The following is a 21,425-nucleotide window of genomic DNA, read 5'->3' on the forward strand; positions in this document are numbered from 1 at the left end:
GCAGAAATGCAGAAAAGGAAAAAAGGAGAACGAAGAAGCGTTGAGGCGTAGAATCGGTTTGTCGCGACGCGACGGCCAGGATGATTTTTCAAGCGGCATCGATTCGCATTCGGCTCGCGCAGTTTTCGCGCGATATCGAAATTCGAACGAAAGGACACGCGTGTACGTGCGAACGATCCAAACGGTCTCATTGCGGAGGCCCGTAGCCGTCGGCTCGTCTCCGCGAGCCAGCATTGCCGTGTATGCAAATGATCCCTCTTACGAGCACGACCGTACCGAGTTCGAGAAAGCTAGTAAATTGGCTCGCAGGAATGCGCATTTGCCGTGATTGCAGCGGACACCTGCTGCTGCACTTTGCGCGCCGTTACAGAATCGACTGGCTACCAGCTTGTCGACGAACCTCCGCTTGCCGAATGCACGTGGCGAATTCGATTGAATTATGCCGTCTCTTTCTCCAGGAACGCCGAGTTTCGTTATACGGTTTTATTTAACAGCAAAGAACGCAGGCTGCCGATTAGACTGCGAATATTTACGCAGACGCGGATTTTTACGAATATAATGTAAAAATTAGCAATCGTAAGAAATTAATCGAAATACGTACGGTATAGGATTGTACATAGAACATTTGCATTGTCGTTGTACGTGTGAAGAGATTGATTTTCTGATTTTACTTTACGATAGAAAGAGGAGCATCTGGATGGTAGAGGATATAGACAGAGGATATAAAAATATGTTGTACCAAGTACGATGATAGCGATGATAGAATATGTCGAGCAACAACAATTGCGAGAAGTGGTTTCCATGCGCTTGCAGTGGAATTATGAATTAAAACGCAAAAGAAATTTGAGCTGCCAAGAAAAGCATTAGCAAAATTATGCGCGTTATACGTGAGAACGTATAAACAAAGTAAAATAAACGTAGTTCGGATAAACGGTTGTCTGATCGCATGACTCGGTACGCTGCAATTGATTAATAAGGAAAAGGGAATTAACGATCATTTAAAATAAGAACTACGAGTTAATTATATCTCATTATATCTAGGAGCTGGCATATTGATCCGAGGAAAATTTAGAAAGTACATTTTAATAACGGTATTATGATAGGTACGAGGCATCTTGAAACGAATTTCCTATTTTTTGGTACGTTTAATATGCGCGTGGAAACTGAACCGTAAGAATACGTAATTCGTTATGATTGCTATTCTCGGAATTGCAAGAATACGAATTTCGTGCAGTTTCTGAATAGAAGACGCGTGTTGTGCGCATTTGACGACATTGTCGTGCCTCTTGGAATAATCTAATTTTTGAAATTGGCTGAAGAAACTCTCAGATCGTTCTAAAAATAACGTTGATGATTTATAAAATAATTTGAAAGAATCAGAAAGCCGAGAAATTTATCGAAACAATTAATAGACGGATGCAAAGTTATAAAAATGAAAGCGTAGATTTGCAACTGATAATTTTAAATAAGTCGTCTCGTTTCCTATCGTACTTTTTGATAGTCGAACAAGATCTTCATCGAAATCATTTCCAGAAATCTTACACTTTCAGGGTTTCGTTATTGTTATCTGATAACTTGTATCTTTTAACAATGCAAATAGCTTCGTAAATTATAAATAACTTAATAATTTATCCAATCTTACAAAGATATATTAAAATTGCGATTAGACGATGATGAGAACAATGGTACGCAGAAAACGTGTGAAATTCGTGGAACTGTAATTCCAGGCGGCTAATGCGCCACCGATTATACTATCTTCGATCCGCGTATCCTTCTGATCCAGTTTCCATATATTAAGAGTAATAAAAAGCAAATTTCTTGGCGTGTCCTCTTGCTGCCGGAGGTTCAAGGATAAAACGATTCCCTACAAAGGGGCAGTCCTAGATCAACCGGCAACGCTTTCGCAATGCTTTCAACAGTCAAGGACGTGGAGGAACCTTGCTCATCTGGCGATTCGTTTCAATCAAAAATTATCAACTCTCGAGGACGTTTCACGCGATCTGAAAACGTGTGCCAATGTCCTAACGTAGTATCAGGCTCCCTTCTAAATTTCTCTCTTCGAAAATAAATGTATAGAATTTCATGTAGGAAAATTTTAAAAACCTTGAAACAAAGATATTTTTCTCAAAAAAGGGGGATTTTTTGATACCATCCGGTTATAGCTAAATCCTGTAGGAAATTAGCAAATAAAAATTGCAATTACTAGCAATCACGAACATAATTATAGTTTCTCCATTTTGTCACTCTTAAATCTGCTACTAAATAATTCAATTTATATATTTGTAACTGCGAAATATTATATCGCATCGAAATGGAATTTGTTAATTTTATTTAGAAACTAGAGGGTGTACCTGATATTAAAAACATCTGTCTTCTCTAGTGATCTCAACTTTTGTAATCCCGTCATCGGAATATGCAACTATGCAAATAGTATCTCCGATCGAGGCGATCTCTTCTCTGAATCTTAGCTACAAGCTAAGGCGATCGACGTTGCAATTATTTAACTCGTAGAGTGTCATTATCATTTTAACTTTCTTCGTCCGCCTTTTTTTCTTATATACATCATTCTTAAATTTTCTCCTATATTTATAGCTGTTTTTCGTTTTCTTTGTCGTACATCTATTATCCATTATCGTAACTCATTTCCTTCCTTGTACCGTAAGTCTGGCCGTGATTTGTTAAATAAATAAATCTGTCTACCAAGCTGGTTGCGATAAAGTTAAAAAAACAATCGAGTCGTCGAAAAGATTAAAGATCGTCGTACAAACAGAGGGAAAAGTGTAAAGCACGTAACATCAGCACAGCTGGCATACATTCCACGCACAAGTCAAATACCTTTGTCATTGCTCTGTTAATGGCCCGATAGTGACTCTATTACCGCTGAATTAGCATCGCAATAAGTACGAGTAAAACACACAGCATTAACGCTATCGTCACGATCGTCCGTTCTTAGGTGGAGTTTTCTACAGTTCTCTCAGCCATAGATAATCTTTTTCTCTTGCTCTCTCTCTCTCTCTCTCTCTCTCTCTCTCTCTCTCTCTCTCTCTCTCTCTCTCTCTCTTTCCCACTCAATACCTTGATTGTCCAATAAAACGACGATCGTGGACATTTCTCTCAAACGGCGTATAAAATCTGCTCTCTCGGAGCCCGTGGAAAAGATCACCGGAAGAAGAGAGAAACCGAGTACGGTATTCTTGAATCTTCGCTAACCGCAGCCTCCACTAGCCCATTCCCCGACAAATACGACGATCGCCAAACATTTATTTACCCACGAACATCTTTTCAAACACCCGCGCCAACGATGTGGAAACTGCCGATAAACCAACAACATCATGGTCAAATAATAATATTATTACGGCTATTTAAATAAATACACATAGCTGGGATCGCGAAAAGTGAGCGTATTACGCTGTTTGGTAACAAAATTGCAAACATTACTTCGTCATGTTGATAAACCGACGTAATCCTTACCAAATATCATAATCGTAATACTTTGCTAAGCTAATATTTTTGAGTGATTTTTATGAACCAATATTCCCGTGATTAATATATATATATATCAACGTGATTGATACGATAAAGATATTATTATTATCATTCAGACGAACGTATAAAATATACAGAACGTATAAATCATACGGAAAATCACGCAGTTAGGTAAGAAAATTCTGAAAACTTGCCGACAAGAATCTTCGAAACACGTAGAAATGAAACGATACGTTCTAATAAGATCGCGAGTTTCTATAACAGATCACGGCGTTAGGAAAGATCCACGAACTTTCTAAAATCAGTGATCAGCGGCTCTGCCTTGAAATTTCGATGGGACGATAAAAATCGGCTGGATAAATCCGAAGGCATCTGACAAAGGCTCGTTTTCGTTTCGCGGTGATAGCAAGGTGTCGCAAGTCTCAAGAGCGAGCGAGCGAGCGACCGAGCACGCAGTTAGACGCACACGCGTGGGCGTATCACGCGGAGGTGTGTAGCCGGTCTTTAGAAGCGGAGAGATAGCCGCGGCTATACTTTCGAAAGCATCTGGTTTTCTGCAACCGGAGGAAACTTCCTCTGGCCAGGAGGCGGACGGTGAGGAGCCGCGCGCGCGTCCGCGTCACGGCGAACCAGTGCAAACAAACCGAGGGGCTCTTAACCAAACGAGACGAAGTAGAAGAAGAAGAAGAAGAAGAAGGAGAAGGAGAAGAAGCAGAACACGAAGAGGAAGGAGAAGGAGAAGATGAAGAAGAGGGAGAAGAAAAAGTAGGAGAGGAGCGTAGAGTATGCGTGCGAATGCGTGTCGCAAGAGGGACGCGCCTGCAGGGGATAGAACGGGAGAAAAAGAGGGATCAACGCGAGGGATTGGGAGGAGACGAACCGAGTGGACAAGACGAACCAAAGAGGAGCCAAAAGTCAAAGGAAGAGAAAGACGTCGCGCAGGGAATAAGAGAAGGAGAAACAGCGAGAGGGAAGAATTACCGAGGAACGGAATCGTGGCTCTTTCGATGTATGCAACGGATACCTGTGGATACGTGAACGCGCGCAGAGGTGTGCGCCTCCGATCTTGTGTTTTATATTGAATGATCAAAGATAAACCGGTTGTGCTCGCGAAGGAGAGGAGCAGAGAAGCAGAGAGGAGTGAGAAAGAGAGAAAATATACAGGTGCGAGGAGGGTAAGAGGAGGATCGACGTGGGGAGAGAGAGAAACCGGTGAGGAGGAAGAGGAGGAGGCGTATGGAGGTGAGAGAGGCAAGCAACGAAATGATCTAGGCGCGGCAAACAACAAACTGTACGCACGAATACATAGGCATTTCAAGCTCTCGCGTATACATGACCGTCCCAATGCCTCGTTCTCGTGCTGAAACGTGCCTCGTTTAATATCCACGATGTCGTTATGGCAGACCTCTCAAGTGTTACCTGCGCGTATCGCGCCGAGGATACAACGATTACAAGCTAGACACGCGCCGTTCCTCCAAGATCACCAACACTGATTCTTAACTCTGTTATCCACCGAACGAACGTCTCCAATAAACGTTTGCTAATGTTCGCGATCATTCGCATTGAAACACTTGCCAAGTATCCTCTCCACGAAGCAAATGTTTGCGAGCAAAAGCCCATTCGCAGAGAGGAGATCAAGTGCATCGTAAATAGATTCGAATCTGACTAGAAAGTTCCATGCATTTCGTACGTACGTACTTCGAAGGAAAAAAGGATACGTTCGAACTGTAACGTGAGAAAGTAGGAGCAATAGAGAAACACGAGCCATATCTTCGAGTATGATCGAACCTTGACCAAGTAGATTTCAATTTACTAAGAGTACTTTAAACATGTAACACCTACTTGAAATACACGCGTATAAGTATATATGTCATTTTTCTTATTTCTAATTTTCAACGTTTCTCATCTTTACAGTACAAGCGTATTACTTTTACATGATATTTTACATAATAATATGTAAATATACGTAAGAGGTACGGTTTTCTAAGTCTGCAAATATTCATTCTGAGATTCGAAATCAACTTGTTTAATTCATATTCGTTGTAAATTCGGAAGATGAAACGTTATCTAGAAACGAAGAGTAATCTAATTGTACGAGTCTCTTGTACCGAAATTAACTTGCATCGAAATTAATTCCAGCCATACGTATACGTGTTTCGTAGAACAAAACGATGGTTCCTTGGAACATGGGCAACGATTAATGGTAATGCTATCATCAACACGTTGTTGCGAATGCTTTCAACTGTTTATACTTGCTTAAGGCTTGAGGTACATTTACACGTGACACTAAATCGTGACTTTACAGTCATGACACTGAATGTTAGAGCAGTACATTCTACTGCTGCCTCCCTCCCTTCCTCTTCGAGAGGAAAGTCATGACTTTGTGCCACGTGGAAACGTACCATTTACTGCCCTTGCGTTCTTCGCGTTTCCATGGAAGCAAATTCACGTTAGCAAACGTTAGCAATTTTTTAATGCTTTTTATGTATTTGGCTTACTTCTCTGTTTGTCTGTCTGTCTGAGTGCAATTTTTGTAAACGAAATTTCACCCACTTCCAGACCAGCTAGAAAGCTGAAATTTGGTACACACGCTCATTTCTGATGACGATACAATATAATTTCAGAAAATTGACAATTTTTTTTTATTTTAGATAACAGTCTGCCGACGACTGTTAATTAGCCGAGTAGAAATCTGTAAAAATCTTATCTCACAGTGACGAAAGAGTAAAAGGAGAAATATACAAATTAAAAAAAGAATAAAAAGATAATCACCTTCATTGAAAAGTGTACCAAAAAGAAAAGAATAATTGTCCTCGTCAGGTATCGTGAGCACACCTGTTAATCATAGAATAGAATATCGCTGAATCGTTGGTCTCAAGATCACTAAACAAATAAAAACCTAAAATATTACATCTCTAATTTATATATTTTTCGCTATTGTCGATCATAAATCGCCCGGTTCTTTTCGTTGGACGTTTTTCAATCATCTTGGTCGGCGACGAAAACTGAGCGAAACGATGAAATAGGTTTCGAAGTTCGAAATTCTGCCGACAAGGGATTTAAACTGAGACATCAAATGGAAGATGCTGGGTTGAACATTCGCCTGATGCTTGTTAGTTACTGCCACCGTCTGACTTTTATTCCCTCTTCTTTCCTCATTTATTTCGTCTTTTCTTTTCTTTTCTTTCCTTCTTGTTTGAGCTTCCTTTCGTAGAAGAATCGGTCTTCGAATCTCGGGAACAGGATGAATCGTGGTTTTTAAGTAGTGCTCGAGGAAAGATGTTGGTTCCAAGTGAAGTATTTAACGGCCCTGTTAGTTCTTTTCCAGCATAGAATACGCGAAGCACATACAGACAGAGTGGAGTGTTTGATGCTCGTACCTTTGTATGCATAAAATCTCAGCATCAAAAGTCGAATCGGGTAGGAAGATACTAGTTCCTTTTTAATCATAGAATGTTAAATAATTCGATGGTTCTCGTTAAAGTTAAGAATGCTGAATGATTAATAGAATTTCACAAAAACCACTGCGTCGTTATTACAGCGATTATGTTGTTACTGTTTTCTGCGCGAAGAAATTCAATTTCCGATTGATCGCCATAAAGAGAAAGGATAATCGTTAATAGCTCGGTAGAAGACTAGATGTTTCGATTCCGACAACTGGATAGGCAGGGATCGGTGTAATTATTTCGCTGGATCGTTTCAGGCCTGAAACGATAATTTAATTTGACGTTGCAACGTGTATTCCCGCTAGACTGACAGGAGTTTTGCAAGAAAATTAGGTGGAACGCGATATAAAGCATTCTAGCATTATTCAATTATTCAACAATCGTGATCCAATTACTGCGTCGATGTCGGTAATCCAAGGCGCCCTATCTCGATCTTTCCTTCGGAATATCGAACGCAACCGGCACTTATTCAACGCGATCAATTTATTCTACAACGTGTAACAACAAAACGGATTGCAAGCCAGCCAGTACAGATAAAACTCCATTGACGAATAGATCGTACAAGGTTATTCGCTCGTATCGACTAACCACGCTCGAATTTCCATCGATGCACAAAGAACTACGTACGTACGCGCACGAGAGCGTGTCGAAGATTTCTCTTTAACGTATAAATAAATACGATTCGGAGGGATAAAATTGATCAAGCAACGTCGACATAGAAATAATCGAAGCAAACATAGTTAAAGAGCGATGAAAAAGATTTTAATGAACGTTCAACGCGAACCTTCTCGAGATCCTATTCGTCTGACGGGCCGATAGCTGCTTAAACATCGAAGCCTGATACGAAGATCATCGACGAATCTCATCTCTGGCACTCGAATATACCGAGAAAACACATGTTCGCCCGGAATATTAGCCCGAGATCTCTGTAGCTGGTTGTTTTTCGTACGTTATCCCGGTAAGATTTAATCGGCCAAGGCTACCACCGTTCCCAGATCGGTGAAGAGATCTGGCTCGACGACCGTGCAAAGAAACGAAAATCATCAATGATCTAAAGCTCATCGGTTCGTGGGCCAGCCAACAGGTGTAGCTTATCTAAAGAATCAAATCAAGGTAATCTTCCCTCGTACGCCTCGTGACGATTCTCATCTAAGATTCGGTGGCAGAATTGGATTCAGGGGCGTCCTTATCTCACCATCTGGGTCTTCACTCCGTTCACGTATATCGTTCTCCGTTTCTCTCGTATAGTCTCACAGCCGGACTTTGTCCGTTCCTCGGGCTAAATCCCACGCACGCACATCTCGCCAGTATAGGAAGACAAGACGACGCCACGGCTTGGCCTCTTGTCGATGATGTATTCGTGCTGGCTAGCAGTAGGAAGGACCTCGAGTGACGCACGAAAATTCGCAAGAAGCGAGCAAGATCTACGTCCTCGATTCGCAAACCATCCACTCCCTCCATTTCCCTCTGCGTTTCGTCTCTCGTCGTCTCGTTACGTTTCGTTTCGTATCTGTCCTTTTCGACGTTTCTACGTTTCATAATAAAAATCTTAACGTTTCCAATTCTTCGCAGGTCTATCGCGAACTAACGTATTTTTATGTAAATTATTTATAAAGAAAACTGTCTCCGTTTGTCAGGATAAATGAAATCGAGGATGAAGTATTAATCTTCGCCGAGGAGATGAATAAACTAAACGAAAAATAAAAGATCAATTTCGTCGGAAATAAATTTACTTCGCCGAATCTTTCTAACACGCGAGCGCTCTCGAGGCATCGTTCTGGCGCATAACTCGCACGTAGAAAATAATCAGTGACAAATAGAAAATAATCGGTGACAAATAGAAAATAATTGTGGGTACATTCCACGAAATGGACTGCACGTGCACGAGCGAGCTCCGAGGAAGAGAAATGGACCGGAAAGGTGGAAAGGCCCGAGGCCTGATACGAAGCCATCGCTAGCCGATCGGTCGCGTACAGGACCGAAGGCACAGCGTGCGAGAGCAAGGAACGCTTTTCAGCATGGGAGTGAGAGCGTGGAACAGGTGTACGCTCGAGAAAGCATATACCTGTACACATCCGCGGAGACTGCCTTCTCTGCTCTGCCAGGTGTACAAGAAATGCCCGGAATTCACCGCGTCGAACTTCTGACCCCGAAGCGTTTATTAGCCACGATCTATTGCTCAATAGGAAGCGTGCGCCGCGTCTTGTTACTCGTTAGTCGAACACCGGCTCTGCGTACACCATCCTACGATCCTTTCGTGTCCTTTCACGTAAGCAGAGACGCTTTCGAATTTATGTGAATCGTTTTATCGAAAATATCGTGTCGATACTTTTACGAATTTTCACGAAACGGAGACAATTCGTATAATGGAAATTGAGGATCTTGGGTCATAGAACAAAAGTCTAAATGCACGAACGAAAGAATATTGAAAGATAACATTCACAGCGACATTTTCAAAGGATATATCCAGCGATGTAGAACTTTAGGATTCGATATCGCGTTTCGTTTGACTTAGATTAATTACAGGGAACAGAGTAGCTGTTAAGAAGTAGCTGTTAAGCTAGCGGTACGAAACTATCTTTTTCGTCAAAGTCAATTAAGAAATTCTCGATAATCTTCTACTCAAAAAATCAACAACCCCATAAAAAAAATCAATATTTGAAAATTTCGAGTTGAATATGCATATAAATGCTTAATATGGTACATTCACATGTTTGCACGCTCAATTACTGGACACTGAAGTTTAGCAAATGCACAGGATGGACTGTTTCTGCGATGTTCCGCAGACTATCGAAAGATAAATCACAGGCAGAATATTTTAAAATTAGCCTCCTATGTTATATCGAAAATAATTTCTCATTTCGATTACATTGTGCTCGAAAGATTTGCCTATAAATTTCGATGAATGCAACAGATACCAACCGAACTTATTCGAAACCTTTTTCTACTTAAATAAACAACATTTTACGAACTATGGCGATTTAAAAAAATATTGCATAGATGATAATTATACGCAATATTACCGCAGAGTACTAAACTATTCGATATTTCTATCGCTTTTATTAAAAACTTCCTCCATTTGATCGAAAGTTAACGAATAGACTTCAGTAGACGGGTAATGTAAGGAAAGCCATAAATAGAAGATCATAAAACTTTGTACAGCACAGAAGTAGTAATTGCAAGATAGTAAATTTTTACTCACCAGAACGATCTGCGGGATGTACTGACAGATACAATCCCTTGTTTCCATCAGGATTATTCACCCAATGATCGAGAGGCTCGCTAACATTTAAAGTCAACCACCCCTCTTTTCCTGTCGTCGTATTCACCGCATCTACGTATTGCAACTCCCTTGTCCTACAACATAAAAGATACAGTCACATATAATACGACGAATAGAGCCACTGTGAAAATTTCTATTAAAAGTATGTATACTATTTATTGCAACGAGGCTTAATGCATCGCTACTTCATCAGCGTTTCCAATGTCTTTTTCTTTATTTTGTAACTTTGTATTTTTATCGTAATTTATTATGTATATATATATCGTCACAACTAAACTATAATATATTTCTACATTTGTAGATTGGTACACGCAATCCATAAGAGGTATAAGATCGATTTAAAACATTTATTTAACTTTGTCGTCTTAATATTCTGATTATTCGGATTGGCGATTACTTGGAAATTTCGAAATGTTCAACGTAACTCGATTTATGACGAATATCGATTTAATAGAAATATATCAAAATTGTAACTATTATATATTTAAACCTTAACGGAAGCCTAGTATCAAGGCAAAGTAGCCGAGCAAAATAATATGTAAAACAGAGTTAAGTTTTCAAAACAGTATGTGTCAAAGATTCTATTCTAGTGGTAATGTTACCTTCTGACTAACAATAAGCTCTAAGCATTGCAACGCATTAACCGCTAAATGCTCGGTGTCACTAATATCCCTGCGATTTTCCTTGCATACATCAAGGAAAACTCGCGTTACTCATTACGTTAACACGCAGTTGTGTGGACATCATACAGACAACACACGTCACATGGAAATTATCTCGCTGATCAAAACAAACATCTTCCATCCTCGCACCTTTACAAAATTTTTACGCTTCTTCAAACGAAACTTCAAATATTTTCTCACTCTATGCAAAAACTATGAATTGTTAATAGACGCTATTAGCTGCGCTGTTCGCTACACGGCCGCTCGTAAATATCTGAACGTCTTGGTCGGTTTTTAGTAATAATATGTACGCGAATGTTACGAAAGTAGAAAAATTAATAGTTAAAATGATATTTATCGTCTGCTGTGTTTACCATCTATTTCTGAAAGCCACGAATTAGAAATCGAAGGTGCTTTTTAACAACGATCCCAAAGGATACAGAGACGTGGCAATGGTAAATTTTATTTCTTTTTTTCTTTCAAGCATTTCAAAATATTTACCGATATTGTCCGTCTCGATTAGTATCTAAGGACATACGCGAAACGAACAAGGCTAAAAAATAAGAAACGAATATCCGTTTGTGGTCTTAACATATTCGTGTCTGAAGATGTTAAAGTTATCATCGAAGATGTAATAGGATGCTTGACATATTATACACTGAAATTTTCTATCAAAGTACTCTTTCCATTATCGCAATACCTCTAAAGTGTAACGTTAGATCGAAATACGTGCAGCAATTTTTACTGATAATAAAAATTAAATTTTGTCCATGGGATATACAAAATACGTACGTGTCAGATAAAATACGTTAGAACAGAAAAATATATTCCGCTATATATGAGTATAACGATAGCAGAAAATAGAGTAATCGTAGATGCTATTATCGATCAAGAAACGATCGGATACATTTAACCGATAACGTACATATGTATATCCTGACAATTAGCGATAAGCGCAAAGAGTGTTAATTGGCAAACAGCAAGATTCAACAGCAGATGGTCAAAGACGTATATTGTTTCTCTATCGTTGCACGGCTTCGAATCGCGCAATTCATCGATAAAATCGATCAATAGAAAACCACTGATTCTTACGTAAGCACGCTAACCGTGATATACATCGTGCGACGAAGCATATACGACTATTTGCCATAATTCGTCCTCGATCGTGACTCGACAATTCGCGCAAATCTATCTTGCACGTGGCTCGTGTCAATATGATTTCAGCGAAACACACTAATCATTGTTCATTGAGCGAACGGGCTCATCTCCGATCTCCACGGTCAAAGACATTCCTTAAACGACGCATTTATCTTTTTCCCGGGACTGATTATCGTTCCCATAATTGAATAATTGAGAACGCTAAAACTGTATACAGACGCAGGACGAACGTTCCCGCATAAATTTATCACCGGAGATTGTACGCATTATCCATTTTCTTTCCGTCTTTTTCCCTTTCTTTTATCTCGGTTTGTTCGTTTACGGTTTGTTTACGTCTGGAAGAATTTTTAATAAATTACGAAACTCTTGCTACCTCGAGGTATCGTGGTATTACTCTACGCTAATATTTATTAATTCTCTTGGACGTTCCAGGATTTTCTTCTTTCCTTTAATCTCGATCGATTTAAAATTATTTTTAATGGTTTCGAGGCACGCTTTGTGTCTCGCACGTTATTGCAGATTCACAATGTGCTTGTCAGTTTATTAAAATTTACTCGACTCTAAGGTTGTAACATTCGTCTCCTTCCCTAGTCGTCGATCTCGATTTATTTCAAAATATTTTTCTGTTTAAAAGAAGATTGACAGCGTGCTTGTCAGTTTATTAAAATTTACTCGACTCTAAGGTTGCAACATTCGTCTCCCTCCCGTCGATCTCGATTTATTTAAAAATATTTTTCTGTTTAAAAGAAGAAGAAATTTGGTATTAGTTTCGAACGGATGATTAATAACTTCACAGCGAATTATAAAATGTATTAATGTTCTCGGAAATAATCGATATACGTTTTGTTTCACGTTCGCGATAACGTATTGTTGGCGATACGGAATGTTTGTTTACTGAAATTAATTCTCTTAATGTGTTGTAACAGATGCGGCTGTTAAATTGTTTTCCTTCGGCCGAGAGTGAATTCCTGAATTGCAAAGCGTTGAATTGAATACATTTCAGCCTCGCAGCTGTGCATTCATAAACGTAAGCATTGATGAAGATGTCTCGCGATTATCAATCAACTTTTAGCTTTCCTGAGGTATTATGTATATTTGAATTTCAAAGTGCAGCCGTTACATTGTGATAAACAGGCACAAAGACAAACATCAATTTTTTTCCGCGGCAAATTGAATACCATCGCTCGATGATAAATACCGATTGAATCTTAACAATTTCTTGAATGCGAAGCGTGAATAGATAAACGATCGATGATGAATGATAAAAACGCGTGTGATAGAAATAAATTCAGAATGAAAATAAAATGTTGAAACAAAATAGCGATATCCAGTTGTAGAATTATAATTATTATAAAATTTCAATTACGTTTAATACGCGTGCACGAGCGTATATATAAACATGCACATACGATAAAATAAGATACAATAATTGGCAGCGATTGTAAAACTACGACAACAGCGTTATCAGAACGGTACACGTGATTCTGTATGATCATCTAATGCATTTATAATTACAATTATGCTAGGATATTACTCTATTTGTTATTATTGCGTTACTATTGGAAATTCAGTAATGGGACACGTAACTCATTTTGACAAATTTTTTACTTTTACTTATTACGATGAATAATAATTACAGAAGTATTAGACAAATATTTCGACAAGTAACAATGTATATGATAAATTTATAGAATATTCTATTACATTCTACTTATAGAGTACTCCGTTTGTATTAAATTAATACGATATAAATAAAGTTAAAATAAGAAGGAAAAAAAGGAACAATTGATCTTTCCAATTAAACGAACACGACACGTCAACCCCATAAACCGGCGAAACGGAGCGAGAACAGCCGTCCAAGAAACGGCGGCAAGCGAGAAAAATTTATGAATTGCTAATTGAGACTAAAAGCACGAGACCCTGAAGCTCGTTACGGCAAGTGTCACTGTCTGACTTTCGTCAGAGAAGTCCTCTTATCATGGTCCAGAGACAGCTGACGCGGCCTGGTATCCCTACCACAGGAGAACTCTTATGGAAACCTGGTGCGCACACGTAAGAAACCAGAGTCGCCAGCTTGTCTCGGCTGGACCAGAAGGTGGAGGAGGATAAAGAGGTGGAGGAGGATGCGTCACGCATCGAGTTTGACGGAAGAAGCCGAAGAAGAAAGAGTAGAAGGAGGAGAAGGAAGAGGAGGTGGAGTGGCTGCGTGCGTGTAACTGCGTAGGCACACCAAGTAACTCGTGCTCTTAACTCCTCGCTCGGAGCCCGTCTCCACGGCTAATTTACCTCAATTTACGGAATAGCGTTTCCTGTCGGGGGCCTGTATATCGGTCAGGTCACAGTACCAAAGTCTACGGAAGTATCAGACAGGGATGGCTCTAGACTAGCTGTCGCCATCCGCTATACGGTCTTTCTCGTCTGAGAAGCGGACACGTGGACGCGAACCGAGCAGCTTGCGTTGCTTGCTGAAACCGTCGGTCTGTCGCGTCTATCGAGATAAATCGTCCTTTCGAGAGATCTAATTGAACGGGGATAAGAATGGAACCGCGTCAAGACAACAATCGTCAACAAGATCGTAGAGATAATCGAACGAAAGTACGAACGATTGGATACAAGGAACGAGAGGAGTTGATGGAAAGATCGTTGTCAACTTTGAAATACCGTACCTATGCGCAGGAACTCGTCCAGACTAGACTGAAATATCAAATACCTGAATTCTAGAAACAACTGAGATGATCGAACAATATGATGTTATTTACGCGATGATTGAACAAGTTCAGAGCTAAGAAATTGTCAGAAAACGTACGCGAGGAGCTAGCATCTCTTCGGAATAGTTGAAATTAAACGAGTAGAGAATATTTTGAGAATAGTATCGCGGTATAACTTTTGAATTACGGACGACCAAAAATAGGTAGCTTTAGAACATTTCATTTTATCTTTGCAGCGTTTATACTTAAAAAGAATCAAAGAAGGCACAAAATTCGCGTTTGCCTTTTCATAGGTGAGGATTTTCAACGTTCGAGGATTACAAAGGGCGTAACAAAGGAAGAATGGGAAATTTAAAGGAAGGAAGGACACCTGTAGAGAACGAGGTGAAATACACGTATCTGATCGTTTATTGACCAATTTCACCTAATATCCGTAATAAAAAATGTATCATTGCTGTAGAATGACCTAATATATAAGAAATATGGTGTAATATAGTCGGTGGTTCTAGAAAGGAATCGGTCGTTATTCGTGCGCCGCTAGACGGCCCTGGATATGAATGAGAAAGGTAGAATCGACGAGAGACGAGTGGGTTGGTCCCCGAAACTCTCACAGGTAGAACAAATACCTGAGATTTTTTCGGCGACTTAAGGACGGCCTAATTAGAGGCACGATGACGATGTCAAAAACCACGGGCTCTGCCTGAAGGAACACGAAATTGGTCTAGCCACCCACCCGGGTGGGATCTGCCTCACCAACGTCGGAAGAAGACAGAAGAGAAAGAGTACCGTTTTTCCACGATGCCCCTTCCCCGTTCTTCTCTTCGCCCTACTCGCTAGTTAAAGGTCACCTCAAACCTATCAGTCACCCTTACTCACCCCGAAATGGTAGCCAGTCAGAGCTGGCTGCAGGTAGGAACAATACCTGAAACACTTTTCCCAGAAATGGGACATTCCAATTAACACGATAATGACATTCAGGGAAAGAACACATTCCATTGCAAGCTCGCAAGGAAAAATACATAATCCGGCGTCTTCGAATTTGTTGCCTCGAACAAGGTGTGAGGTATGGGAAAAATTAGTTACGATTTTCAAAGAACATTCCTTCGATGGCACGTGTTTCGAGGATACAGCGATAGAAAACCTCGCTTCGGTTGAAAAGAATTCTGTTTATGTATGAAACGGATTTTAATTGAAAATGTATCGGGAAATATCACTCGGGCGGGAAAATTAGCATTGCGAAAATAATTTTAAGAGTACTCTGTTTTAGCATTAATGCTTTTCTACCATCTACTTTTAACACATACTCCGCAAGATATATGATAAATACGATCAGAGATGAGCTCTCTACTATAAATTACGTTTTACTCCGAAGAAAACCGTCTCTAAAAATTGATCGCCACTGGCATTAGGTATATTCCGATGAAATTCTCGCTAAATCGCACTAAACAAATTAGTTTAACGTTTTCACTTCTTGCATGGAAAATTAGAATCTTCGAAGCAAATACGTCATCCGATTTCTTATCGAAGAAACTAATAAGAAAATTAATAATGCAATTTGCCGACTACTTTTTCGACTCGATAAGACTTTCTAAACTATCGGAACAAAGATCAGAACGACCGTGGCAACTATTACGATAAAAGTCCCGTATATCTTGGCTCTTAAAGAATTAAAAAGAGCCACATACTTAAAGGACACCTCGTATAATCCTCGCTGAAAGCGGATTATCCCTAACTTTGAACTGACAGCCCGAGTAAATCGCGTCACATGCAAACAAGCCCCTTTTACAAGACTCACCCGTCTTCGGTTCTCAAGACCCGGTAGGCTGTGATCATGTACGATCCGCGATTCCTCCGATTCTTCACGTCCATGCTGCGATAGAGCCTGAGCTCTGCACTGATTATGTGTTCCCCCGGTGGTACCTCGGAGACGTCAAACCATAGCCTTTTGCCGCGCTCATGCCTCACTCCCGGAACATGATGATCTGCAGATCGAGAAAAAGCGTCTCATTAACCGATAACGACCGAGCGAATCTGACGAAACGAAACGTAAACGTAGATTTACGACGGGATTGTCGAATGGCAATTAGCTGGTTCACCCGGGATAAAGCGCTTTTACTCATTATCCTTCGGCCGGATACCGATAGCTGAGATAACTTTTGTAAACATCCTTTCGACGATTCCCTTCGTAAAAGCGTCCATCGTTGGATCTTAAGAAAAAAGAGATTTTTTTTATCGTTCACGATGTTAGGAAACGATAATACGATGGTGTAATGCATCGGTATAGGCGTGTAATGGGACCGTGAGTCGCGAGAAAAGGGAAATAAATAAAGCGCATCGTTACTTATCGTAGGTACGTAACACCGAAATGACTGGAAAGCGAAGAATAATAGGAAGGTACTTAGGTTTACAATACTTTCGGGGAAAGTAACGGGGAATATCGCTGTACTGCCTATTAAGCTAACACTTTCGCTCCTGTCGACACTCTCGATGTATTAGAGATTACTTTGGTCATAAAGAGCATACTTTTTTTTAAATATAACTGTTAACATAATTTTGTACATATATTGCATTATTAGAATCAGAACCTGAAATATCGTCGAAACTGATAATTGTAGCGGAAAATGTTTCGAAAGAACGTTAAATGAACAGGAGGAGTATAATTGTTTTTGAGTAGATTCTTTATTAGTTAACTCGTATAAAAGCCAAATATGTACTAATTATAAAAATTGCTTCTTTACAAATTCCTATAGTGCATATATAAATTAACATATTCCTATATTTTGTACCAACGATTACTATAGTTGCAAACTGTTAATATAGTTTTGTACATGTGTTGCATTATTAGAATCAGAACCTGAAATATCGTCGAAACTGTTAATCGTAACAGAAAATGTTCCGAACGAAAATGAACAGGAAAAGTATAATTTTCTGTGATTAGATTCTTTATTAGTTAACTTGTATAAAAGCCAAATATGCGTTAATTATAAAAATTGCTTCTTTACAAATTCCTATAGTGCATATATAAATTAACGCATTCCTATATTTTGTACCAACGATTACTATAGTTGCAAACTTTTCTCTCTCCTAATATAAAACTGGAATATTATGTTCGTAATGTTTAATTATTAGAAATATTCGTTTCTATAAATATTCATAGTGAAATAGAAAATCATATGGTCGATACGATACATACGCTTCGTTGTTTTTCTTTTGCGCAACTACCTCACTTAAAAGTAATTATCCTCTTATTTCGAGGTAGACCTCTTCTCCTTATCTCTCTGTTCAACCGCGAGAGGTAAAACTTTAGAAAACAGCGGAAAAGGTAAAATGCCGATAATCCCGGTAAACTGAGTAACCTGTTCGTTTACGATAAATTTCGAACCGAAGCACCGGTCCAAACTTGTCTTCCCTAATTGTCTACCTAGACATTGCCTAAATTCCTCTACAACCGTTCCATTCTCCGAATATCGGTCTTCAATGCACCTTTGGAAATATATCGTTGCTGTCGTACAAGTTCCTTGACAAGGCATAGCAGAACTACCAAAAGTTACGAACGATCAACAAATATTTTGATTATAAAATCGATTTGCTCCGTCGTACAAGAAACGTAAGATTCAAAATCAAAACGTAGCTTCGATATAAGCTTTTCCCTTTTTTTCCAAATCCCCATTATTACCATAAAAATTACCATTCCGATATTAGCTTCTCGCAAGCACAGTAGGAGAGATTAAAATTCCATTCGATCATTCAAACAACGTAACAACACGCGTAAAACGTAACCTGTTACTTGCGATCTAGATTGCGAAACCCTTAATTAATATCCTGCCGAGAACAAAAACAAGAAAAGGACGAAAAAGATCAAGAGAAAGCGACTAAAAGAGAAGAGGAAGAGAACAGTCGGATATAGCACGACTCGGCTTCGCAACGAGGCTCGGTCAGCCGGTAAGAAAAAAGGGTATCGTCGTTCCAAGTAGCGATTCGACTTTCAGCAAACATCGATCAACCAGGTTCCAGCAAAGCCCCCGACCCGCCAGCAGCCAACGGTAATTCCATCGTTCACGCTAAACTGGTTGCAAATCAATTTTCCCCGAAACAACGAACCGAGCTCGTCCCAGTCACATCTTAATCCCCGAGCGATCTGGCTGACGGTACGGCCTCGAAACGGGGATCGGCAGATCGTCGAAATGTGGACGAAGAAGAGGAAGAGGGCCGATGGCCAGTGCACGGGCAGTAGGCAGCCTATAGCCGACACCGATAACCAGCTATCCTCGTTCCGGCACGAGATCGATAAGGGAATCGTTACCTCCGTAAATGAGAGGCCCCCAGAACGAGCCGTGGACAATTCGCAGCGTGAAATCGTCCTTTTTTCTACCGCCAAAGCGAGCGCCTCGAACAGAGAGCAAAAGGGAAGCCAGCAGTAGGTACCCTTCCTCCGCTATGGTTGGAGGACTGTGGCCCTTAAGTAATGCCTAATGTTTCTCCCGAGGAGGCCGACTCACGGGAGGTGGGGGACTAGAACGAGGAGCACAAGCGAACGAGAAAGCCGAAAAGAAGAGAGGAGGGAACGATGGGCAGAGAGGGGAAGGGGGGGAGGGCATAAAAATTTGTTTTGTTTTTCTCTTCGGACGGTCGCATTCCAACGGCACCTGATTGCCGCGAGCCGAGCTGGACCCCTCGGCTCTCGGGGTGGTCCCGAATAGCTTGGGACCATCCTGGACCGCTCCACGACCGACTGGACTTTTGTTTTTTACCCCACCAACCACCTCTTTCTCTTCTACGTCTTCGGTCTTCCTCCGACAGAGTCCTCTCTTGTACACCTACAAATACTCTTCTCCTCTTCGTCTTCTCGTCTTCTCCAACTCTAATCACTCTCTCGAAAGGCCTCTCTCCTCTCCTCTTCTCGCATCTTCTCGCATCTTGTCTCTCGTTCCTCCGCGCCTAACATACACGCGAGAACTTGGAAAGAGAAAGAGAGAGGACGGACTAAAACGGACTAAACGAACTCAGGGTCCCTCTTTTCACATAGGAACGCTCCTTGTTCGTTCTTGCGATATTTTCCTGGAAATATCCGTGGGCCGTTTCTCGGAGATCCGTCGTTTCGCGGGCTGATCGACGATGAGTCGATCCACCCGTTCTATGCTCAGTTCGACAACTTTCGACCACGAGTCCGGCTGGATTATTAGTTCGCAGTAACGCAGCGACCGGATGCTCCTTTCGGATCATTCGAACACATCGACCGTGGGAATACCGTCTCTTCCTCTGTGCGCGCTGCCGCCGCGCTGCGTTTAAAGGCTTACGCATAGCTTGCATAATTGTGCTCCGATCGATCGTCACAGTGGAAGATGCAAATCACGACGGTTTAATCGATTTAGAAAGCTTCGACAAGCAACGAATTCATCTTTGCTCAATGTGTGAGATTTGTATGAAACTTAGTTTTGCCTATTCCAGAGAGAATCTTAAAACGTTAAATGTCAGTGTTCTTTTTCTGGAATTTTTATAGAATTTTAGAAACTTTTATTGCCTTAGGATTTCAGCAAAATAAGTTTGCATTGAACGTTATGATATTAACAACTCGGACCATGCAACTGATCACACGGTGTCTAATTAGAATATTTTAAACGATGCAGTCAAACTCATCTGACTTAAAGAATGAGAAATTCACAAATGTACAAGATTTCGCCAATTTTTCAAAGATCCTCGTGCAAATCCCATAACTTGCGTAACTTACGTGCGATTAAATGAGAAAGATTTCATCAAACGTAGGAGCTTCGCTCTGTAATGTCACGAACCTTCCTCTCCTCGTTATCGCGTCAACCGTAAATGGTTAAGGCGATCACGAAGCATCAACTTAAACCTACATCTTCAGAATTTATTCCTAAATCTTGCGTTTGTTTCCTCACAAAAGTATTCGACCTTTACAAATACAAATCTCCGAGACAAACTAGAAAACGCTTACACACCGACAATGCCATTTTTCTGGTTTCTCAAGCTGTTGACAATTCTTCAGCGAAAGACGAGATCCGATGGAAAATATTTCAAAGCACCGCCTCGTAAAGCCCATAATCTGCGTAAAATCTCATCGGGACAATTTCACCAACTCGGAAAGGAATTAAAGAGCCGACACAGAGGAACGAAGTATAGTACGAACAAATGGAGGCACGAAGAGGAAACCGAAACTCAACAGCCGTCGCACACGTCGCGTCGGGCCTAATCATTAGTCTAACTACGAACAGAGGGAACGGTGCTCGCGGCATTCGCCACTTTTACACAGTGCGCAGAAAGAACGAACGATCCATCCATCTCGTTCTGGCATGTTTCTCCTTCTTCTTCTCTCCCCTCTTCGTCGTCTTCTTCTTCTTCTTCTACTTCTGCTTCTTCTTCACCGGACCTCCCTTCTTCCTCTTGTCTGGCCTGTTGAAGGAGCCGCCCTCGGCGGAAGATAGATAGATAGGGAGAGAAAGAGGTCCTGGGAAAGAAAGAAGCAAAAGGAGCAGCCAGGATGAGCCAGGGCACCCAAGTTGAGACATTTTTACCTGCCCGCGGCTTCACGTGGGGAGAGATATTGACTCGTCTTCCCCGTTCGACTATCCACGCGATTTGGCGGAACAGAGAGGGCAGATGGGGAAACTTTGTATAATATATGGGCCGCACCGCGACTCCGCACGTACGTGTGAGCACACGC

At 40.7% G+C, this 21,425-nt stretch overlaps 1 protein-coding gene and 1 long non-coding RNA gene across 3 annotated transcripts in view; one reads left to right on the forward strand and one right to left on the reverse strand.

Moving 5' to 3' along the window:
* LOC126919363 (uncharacterized) overlaps positions 1 to 21,425 on the forward strand; it is a 49,513-nt gene that overhangs the window by 7,993 nt on the left and 20,095 nt on the right. The window lies entirely within an intron of this gene.
* Positions 1 to 21,425, reverse strand: part of LOC126919331 (protein 60A) — a 41,250-nt gene that overhangs the window by 6,671 nt on the left and 13,154 nt on the right. The window contains exons 2-3 of the mRNA XM_050728388.1: positions 16,539 to 16,725; positions 10,135 to 10,289 (exon numbers count right to left, since the gene is read on the reverse strand). Coding sequence (XP_050584345.1) covers positions 10,135 to 10,289; positions 16,539 to 16,725 — 342 coding nt within the window. The remainder of the gene's footprint in view (positions 1 to 10,134; positions 10,290 to 16,538; positions 16,726 to 21,425) is intronic.

This window comes from Bombus affinis, chromosome 8, assembly GCF_024516045.1.
Source record: "Bombus affinis isolate iyBomAffi1 chromosome 8, iyBomAffi1.2, whole genome shotgun sequence".
In the NCBI taxonomy this organism is placed as follows: Eukaryota; Metazoa; Arthropoda; class Insecta; order Hymenoptera; family Apidae; genus Bombus; species Bombus affinis.